This window comes from Pleuronectes platessa, chromosome 17 (assembly GCF_947347685.1).
Source record: "Pleuronectes platessa chromosome 17, fPlePla1.1, whole genome shotgun sequence".
NCBI lineage: Eukaryota > Metazoa > Chordata > Actinopteri > Pleuronectiformes > Pleuronectidae > Pleuronectes > Pleuronectes platessa.
Window position 1 is genome coordinate 6637834 of NC_070642.1, and position 8855 is coordinate 6646688.

An 8855-nucleotide genomic window follows, 5' to 3' on the forward strand; every position below is an offset into this window, starting at 1 on the left:
TCTCCTATTTTTCAATAGAAGACTCTAATCTCAGAATAGACATGGTGGGAATTTTATTCACGTTAAATCCATCTGACTGTGGCTGCTGAAATATTACTGTTCAGAAACCCCCTGACAATTGTTTTGTTCGAGACCATTACAGTCTTCAGGCCCACAGAACTAATCAAAAGCTAAATGGCTTGTAACTCTCCATCCAGTCCCTTTCTTACACTCCATAAATAGTTCTGAATATCAGGAAACGCTCTGTCAGGAGATAAGATGGAGGAATGAGTCACTGAGCAAGTGAAGTTACACATGAGCTAAAAACAGAGCAACAAATCAAGGAGAGTATGAAACTCTGTGTCACTGTGGAAATGTAACGGACCTTCAAACTTGTCCTTTTGAGATTCATCCATGGACCAGAAGCAGTAATCATAGGCAAAAGCCTGAGGACAACAAAAAAAAAATACACAATTATCAGTAATAGAGGGCATCAAATCAGCACAATATTTAATGTTGTTCAAAATTAAATCACTTACCTTTGGCTGATTCCTGGGGACAGAAGAGAGAAAAAATAAAATATCACAGTAAATAACTTGTGCTACAATAAAAATGAATTTGTAAACAAACTAAGCGGTTTATAATTTGACTGTGACTCTATCGGAGCCATGTGGACTCACACACCAGAGGAAACATAGCGAGCTTGGAACGTGCCAAGATAATAACAACATGAAAATATTTGTCACATGGCAACAGAGGCAACACTAACAATACCAGCACTGTGGTCCAGCTGAGAAACAAGACTCTGACCTAAGCAAAGGGAATTTTGCTGAATGTGATAAATTATCATAGAGTCGTGATTCAGCAGACCTCTCACTTCACTTTCATTCAGAATCACACATTCACAGCTGGAGAGTATTCTATTTCTTTATTTTCACAGTGACATTTTCTCAGCCAGTCCGGGGAGCCTTGAATCACTGACCTTTTAGTCACAAGACTCTTACCAGTCAGTCAGTCGTTTTTTTTCCAGGTGGGGTCACAAGCTAAATTTAGTGGGTTACAAGGCTCTGATATGATGTGCCGTAGCATGTTAAAGAATTCTGTCTATTTATCTGCAAAAATTGTTTTTTCAAGTTTAGGGAAATTCTAAAATGTCCATTGTAATTTGCCAGACTTCAAGGTGACGCCTTGGTTCAAATGTTCTGGCAAGTCTGCCCCAAAAATCCACAAACCACCCGAATAAAAGCTATTTCTCAAAACAAAAATTAATGCTTTCTTAGGAAATACGTTATTTTATTCATTTTAGTTTTCTACCTCAAGGCATTCTCTTTTAATTGAATAAAGGAAGCAAAATGAGAGAAGAAAAACTGGTTGATCCGTTGTTCACTCTGCATATTTATATATATTACGGCTGTGAAGAGATATTCACCTCTGAGGGATCAATGTTAAAATGAAAAAAACAAAACAGTGTGTGTGTTTGTTTACACTTATATTTATTATATTATATAATGTATTTGTGAGGACCATTTTGAGAATAGACCTTAGAGAGTGAGGAAAATTTGGGAAATTTAGGACACTTTGCCTGGTCCTCACTTTTTTAAAGGCTGGTTTGAGGGTTAAGACTTCCTTTTAGGCTTAGGGTTAGAAGGTTAGTGTGTTGGGCATTTAGGCGTGATAAGGGTAAGGGGCTGGAGAATGCATTATGTAAATGGTAAATGGCTTTGTATTTATAAAGTGCTTTTCTAGTCTTGATGACCACTCAAAGCGCTTTACAGCACAGTTCTACATTCACCCATTCACACACACCTTCATACAGTGCATCTATTTGCAGCACTTAGTTATTTTATGTGTGTTCGTGTGTGTTTGTTTGTTTTAGGGGTCCCATTGTCTTAAAATCGTCCATGCTTATCTGAATTTGCTCCAGCCTGTCTCTCTGCTTGAGGAGTGACTCATTAAAATGAGTGACGTGTCAATGCTCTGACTCAACGTTGCCAGGCAGATACTTGTTCACTCTTTGTTAAGAACAGTACAACAGACCACGCCACCAGAGCAGGAACAGCACCGCTGGCAAAAAAAAAGTGACGCAATAGCAGGTCAAAGTCGGTGGAGTAAAAAGGGAGAGTTTCAAGGATAAGGAATCAAAGGAGTTGTGAGTGTAGTGAAGCCTGAGATCTGTCAATTGACTTATCCTCGTGGTTCGCTGCAAATCAAGCTCAGTGTCTCCCAGTGTCACAGGTCAGGCCTAAATCTCTGCATTCATACCAGAACATTTTAAAAACATAGTTGTCACTATGTTTTAGGTTCATCCCAGAGCAGACAACAATAGTATCCCACGCATCAGTCAGCTCACAGATCACCACATTCCAGCAAGCAAACGTCAAACTTAATTGTCAAACATCTTCTGTGCTCCAGTGTAGCTCCATGGTGATGTCCATCACATCACGCATTTGTATTAGACAGAGTTAGGAGTCTGTTTAAGTTTAAGGTGAGAGGGTGCCTGAACACAGTCAGGTATTTATCAGCTCACGACTCAGATATAAGGAGAGTGAACATTGTACTCACTCATATTCTGTACCTTTGTCACGTGGCCAGAAACATGACTCTGTTTTGCTTACAGTTTGCCATATAAAAAAAGGTGCTGTGTCACAGCAGCAACTAAATCAATAACAAGAACTGCTTGTTTGAAAGTTTTACTCGAGTCAGGGTGATGGACACTTTCCTAGAACAAGGACATTTAACCATGACGAAGGAAAAAAGGCTGCTCCAGAATTGAACTAAAAACCACAGAGAACAAAGACAGATAAAAATAAAACTGATTACAATTTCCTTGGTTGATATGTTTTGTAACATGCTGGGAATTTAGGTTGTAAACACAATTATTTAAAAAGGAAGATAATATAACAAAATGGAAAATCATGTTGGGCTAGGCCACAAAATGTGTTTAAACTGTGGTACCATAGTTGTGTTTCTTGGGGTGAAATAAATCATCTTTTAACATTAGTACCCAGTCTCCAGGGAAGCCCCATTTGTACCATAGTACCACTCATAACTCAAAACGCACACAACACAGATTCTTTGCTTAGGCAGAAATATCGGTTTGGGGTTAAAAAAGGCTGCAAACATAGTCATGGCCACACACATGAGGGGACTATTTGGAAACAAGGCCTCCCTATGTGAGCCTTGGCTGGTGCATGAAAGAACAACATTAAGTCCTGTCCTCTGTTTGACTGGCAGGGACATTCCTGAGATAACTGGCAGAGCCTCGCAGCTCCAAGGAGTCACTAAAAGAGAGGGAGGAGGACGGTGGGTCAGGCAGTCTCTGACCAACAGGCCGACAAAACAACACAATCACAGATCGGAGTCGTTTGATAACACACGTCCCCTCTGCATGGGTGGATATTGCAGATACTTTACATACCAGTTCTCCAAGTAAGGATATGAAACAAAAACATTTGCAACGCTACAGACAGATCAAAAAAAGTCAGGTCTTATCAGAGCCAAGCACAGACAAGAAAGTCACACAATTTTAGTTTCATTATCCTGATAAACATCCCTGCAACAATTCGAGGCATGTTTTCAGCATGAGTGGGAAACTGGGATTAATGAAAATGTGCTTTTAACTTGTGTCACAGGTTTGGGAGCCCTCAAGTTTTGAAAGCAGAAACAAGGCTTCATTAATCTCCACCACAGGGTCTGACAGCCCCCGCTGTATGCGCCTGTTTGCAGGTACCAAGGGTGTAGTAATATATTAACACCCCCTGAGGCTGAGCATAGCGATTCAGTTAAACCTGTCAGGCAGTGAGCTGACTTAAGCAAAAAGTGTGTAGCACTGCATGTGACTCCACCAGCAAACAAAGCTTTTCTGAGCACAGCTGATCATAATAGAATAAAGTCTACTGGGAAACTAATCAACCAAGTAGAAACAAACACCGTCCAGTTCAAATGCTTGTTAAATAGTTGCTTAATGGTTCATTCATACACTTCTGCTACCATACCCCCCCCCCCCCCCCCCCAATATAGTAAGAAGCCTATAGCTGCTGAATTTTGACTGCAATGGGTTCAGGGTTTACTGATTAACACCAGAGAAAGGCTGTTTGCAGTCATTAAGTCATGAGGTGATAAAATCATGTAAGATAATTTCTGCATATCTACATTTTTGTACTTTATCTCAAAGTTGAGATGGCACAAAACTGTGCTGTTCTAGACCCATGGAAGTGCTTGTCTGTGTTGCACCAAGCCTGTAAAACCTGTTCATTTCTAAGCCCCACCGAAGAAACATACCGCTGAAGCGTGTCAGGGCAGAAAATAGACTTAAAGATACATTCACACATTTGATAAAGAAAAAGACGCATAGGATTTCTATGAAATACGAGCCTATGTCTGTCCACAAAGACACTCATTCATACCATCAAGTGAGTGGAGGGTTGCCAAAATACTTTTTACTGAAGAACGTAACCTGAGAAAGCCTCCATGGAGCATGTACCTGCAGTGCTCTGACTCACTGCTACAGGAGGAGAGGAGGAAGTCTGGACTGCTTTGTCAACAGCAAGCATACAAGGAGGGATACAACACAATCAATGCACATTTTGTAGCCACAACATCTATTATTGTGTTGCTTTTTGATACACTGCTGTGATGTGAGGTTTGATATCGTACCAGGAAACCAAAGACAAAGTAATTCCTTTCTGAATCCTGAATGTGACTCCTGATACTGTCCTCCTCTCTTTTGTTCTTATTGCTTTTAATCAGGGCTTGACGGAGCAGGACTGAGCTGGAACAGTCACACCCTTTGTAAAGAGAGGAATGATGTAGGGAAGGAGTAATAGAAGGAGGTTGGGCGGGGTGGGCCTTTAGATCAGAGCTTCTTCCAAACAATTGTGTGCTAACTAGTGCGAGTCTGTGCAAACTCCTCTGCCGGCAATCCTGAGGGAAATAAATCAATAGAACTCCTGAACTTTACATGCTGTATAATGTGGGCACACTTGAACAAGGGCAAACTGAGCTTGGATCTAAGTAGTGACACCCAGCTGTTGCCATCCTAACGCAAAGGGAATGCTGGATTTGCCCAGTAAAATTATCCACTCCAAATTGTGGAGAAAACAGAGAAAAGTAATTCTTATAAAAAGTCGTTTGTGTTCAGATTCTGTTAAAGCAGGAAGACTGTGAAGGATTATATATTTTTTCTTGCAGATTATTATACCTAATTTTATCAATCCATTGTTGCGTAAAGTAATTGTTTTGCAAGTCACAAGTCTCAAGCCTCGGTTACAAAGTCCAAGGGGACGACGAACAGGTCTTGATTCAAGTTCTAAATGAAGAACAGTAAATCTTGAGTCAAGACCAACAAGTCCTATAAGACAAGTCCCAAATCAAATCCCGAGTCCAGCACCAAGTTGAGACCAACAAGTCCCCAATTCAAATCCTAAAACCCAAGTCAAGACAAAAAGACTCATGTCAGGTCCCAAATGAAGACTAACAAGTTCCACTGCCCATAGATGCACTGTTTGAATGTTTGTGTGAGTGGGTGAATGGCAGTAGCCTGTACTGTACAGCGCTTTGAGTGGTTATCAAGAATGGAAAAAAGCTCTATATAAATACAGACCATTTACCATTTATAACAAATCCCAGATCATAAAACATCAAGTCCCAATTCCAGCTCCAGGTGAAAACAAGTGAGTCCCAAGTCAATAACAACAAGTTCAGAGACAAGTCCAAATTCAATACCTGGATGGAGCCTTAGTTTTAAACTTTTGTGTTTTGTTTCCTATGTGCCCCTCAACAGAATAAATGTAACTTTAAAGTTGAGTTACTAATGTTTGACTTTTTTTATTCTGTCAAATCAGATATATAATCATCAGGTTTATGAATTGAGCACCAAAGGAAGACAAACATTTTTTTAAGGTAGCATCTAAAAACCTGCGCCTTACCGAGGGTCTCCTTTGTTCATGTTGGTGAGGGCCGGGTGCAGAACTGTCTGGTTCCCCTCCATCTCCACCACACATTTTGTTTTAAGTTCTTTTTCTGGTTTTAAACAGAAGAAAAGAAGAAAAAGAATGCATTTTGAAATGAATTGAAATGAAAACATAAGCAACCTCAAACAATCATTGATATAATGTTTAGAGGTGAGCTGCGTAAAATATAGATGTGAAATGTGCAGTTAAAACACAATCTCTAGCTTAATAATGCACATAGTAAAATAGTTTAAGATGCATTGGTCGTATATATCCTCAGTCGTCTCTGACACAACTCTCACTGCAGAATAACAAGTGGCATGTGTGTATGTGCGTGTATCAGTTGTGCTCGTGATCGAAATGCAAACAGGCCAAAGAGGAGAGGCAAAAACTACTTTTATTGATGATGACTCTTCCAGGACTCATCTCTGCAAACATTACAACCAGTTTACTACTCAGACAATAAGGGAGAGCATTGTCACGCCTCTTCCTCATTCCTCAACTGCAGTGGGAGGTTTTAAAAGGTGAGGACAGCACTGGAGCTTCCAATCAGAGCTGGAGACAAGGCATATGTGTCATGCATTCTTGTGAGTTCATGGTTAATCGTGGAAAGGTATATTTATTTTTCTGGAAAAAAAAGGTAAATCTATTTGCATATGTTAAAGGACAGTAAAGGGTAGTGAATCATGTTACTGTTGTTCAGGAATACAAACGTCTGTAAGCTGAAGCCTTGGTCCTGCTCAGCTGTTGTCAGAGTTATTTAGGCCAGTGACAGTGCATTTAACATGTCCCTCAGTAGGCATAACAGTCCATTTACTGTCAGGATGTGATGTCAGTTTCTCCTCTAAATTTTCCACCTTCACTCCCATGGCACTCCTGCCAAACTTTCCCAAAAGAAGGGGCAAAATAGACCTTTTCAGAGCCTGACAGAGAAAAAGGAGGAACTCTGTAAAAGAGAGGAATGGAGCCACATGTTTGTCCAAGACTAACTAAACTAACTAAATTAGCCATGGTCTCGCAAACTCAGAGAGAGAGCAAACACCAAAACAGATATGGTGCACTGCAGAGCTGATAAAGTTCCGTCAGAGAGGTGGACATGGTGGTTGACTCATGGAAAAACACATGAATGTGTTGCCGTATGGACTCACAACAGAAAAGGTGTCACACATGGTTCCTCGGACATTATTACACTCACCTCTCCTGTTCATGGGTCTCACACGAACAGCGACCTTTACATTGGAGTCACTGAGGCTGTCATCCATGATGCCACTGGACCTGTGTTATTTGAATGAATGGACATAAGTGAAACCAGTTACAGTATGTACAGTATGTACTCATATCAAACTCTTAAAGTACAATTAGATGCAGTTTTTTTTACAGTAACGGAGAGTTACTAAGTTAATTTACTCAAGTAATCCTGAACTACGTCTCCAGCAGCCCTCTGTTCATATCTGGCTCAAGCCTTTGTGTAATGTCACACATGCTGGACTTGGAAATCCGCTGCAGGAGAGCAGCTCCTTTTCTGTTTCCATCCTTTCATATTTTCCACAAGGACACCACCAGTTGTCCCTGTTACGACGCAGCTCTGCACCACTATCCTCACGACCTGGTGCGGCTTCACTCTCGTCCTCCTGCATATGCCAGAGGTCCTCCGTAGAGTATTCAAGCTCAATTAGTACACTTTTAATACAGTTTTCTTCCATATATATCGGATTATTGTCTCATAGTTGTTGTTCTAACCGGTTGATTTCAACCAGGATGTTTTGATTCTGCAAAAAAATGTGGAAGTTCATGTTGTAGTTCTACCACATGGCCAGGAAGGTGGCAAGGTCCCACTAAAAAGCCTCTTGCATTTGCTGGCAAGTGCTTCATCACAATTATGTAATCAGGCTGCTTTTTCTGAGCTCATGAAAACAAGACCTTTTAGAGAAACATGGTTCTCACAGAAATCCGATGATCTTCTGGTGGGGATCTTATAGAACACGATGCATTGCAGTAGATTAAACGAACTAAGTATGTAAAGTAGTTCAAAAGAGCTCATCTTTAAACATTTGAATGAATGCAGCAGGGATATTAACCCGAAAGCATCAGATAGAATGGTAAAACATTTTACTGCTCCATGAGACCTTTTACTGTCCATACTTTAAGTACATTTTCCTGACACATACTTTTACTTAAGTAAAGTTTTGAATGGAATACTTCTATTTGTAAAGTGTAGAGTTATTATTCCTTTATTCGAGTCAAGGATCTGATTAGTTCTTTCGCTAATTCCCCTGAATTACACCTGAACGCATCCTGCAGTTATTTAGCTCCTGAAACTTCTTTGCGTGAGATACGACGTCTCTATAAATAAACCCCCCGGGAGCGAGCGACCGCTGCTTAATTCAATGACAGTTCTATTGAAACGCAACTTCAAAAGCAGCTCATGAAACACACACACACACACACGCGCATACATAAAGTGTAAATACAGTAAGAGCAGGGAACTGACCGTGTTGAGCAGCGCGCAGTAGCTTCTGTCCCGCAGGCTCCTTCGGGTGCGCACACAGCAGCAGCGGCAGAAAGCAGCAGCAGCTAGCATGGGACGCTACAGAGCCCAACACGGAGAGGACGTTCAAACACGCTCAAAATGACCGTTCATAAATGAAACGCACCGCAGGACAGTGAACTACAGAATCCATGGCGGCGCTGTCAAATTAAACCTTACATGAAATGACACCCTCACGGCAGGGCTCGGCTCATGCTCCCGACTCCACCTGTTGCATTTCCTGAAACTTCCCGCAGAGACCAGTCAACCCATGTCGACTCGCAGCTAAAGGGATTTGAGATTTAAGTGAGCTTCAGGTTCACGCGCACGCACCTACACACACACACACACGCGCACACGCACACACATAAACACAAACACACCCTCACACGCGCGCG

The 8855-nt window shown here is 41.2% G+C and overlaps 1 protein-coding gene across 6 annotated transcripts in view; it reads right to left on the minus strand.

Annotated features, from left to right (window-relative positions):
* The window catches only part of LOC128460689 (kinesin-like protein KIF13B), a 35325-nt gene that overhangs the window by 26367 nt on the left and 103 nt on the right, over nt 1–8855 (minus strand). Inside the window, exons 1-6 of one of the 6 annotated variants that reach the window (XM_053445944.1) lie at nt 8638–8823; nt 8422–8517; nt 7126–7205; nt 5907–6000; nt 519–531; nt 365–425 (exon numbers count right to left, since the gene is read on the minus strand). In XM_053445944.1, the coding sequence (XP_053301919.1) occupies nt 365–425; nt 519–531; nt 5907–6000; nt 7126–7192 (235 nt within the window). In that variant the 5' untranslated portion in view covers nt 7193–7205; nt 8422–8517; nt 8638–8823. Of the gene's footprint in view, nt 1–364; nt 426–518; nt 532–5906; nt 6001–7125; nt 7206–8421; nt 8832–8855 lie in introns of those variants that run through there. The other 5 variants (XM_053445942.1, XM_053445943.1, XM_053445946.1 and 2 more) reach the window with 5 other exon arrangements.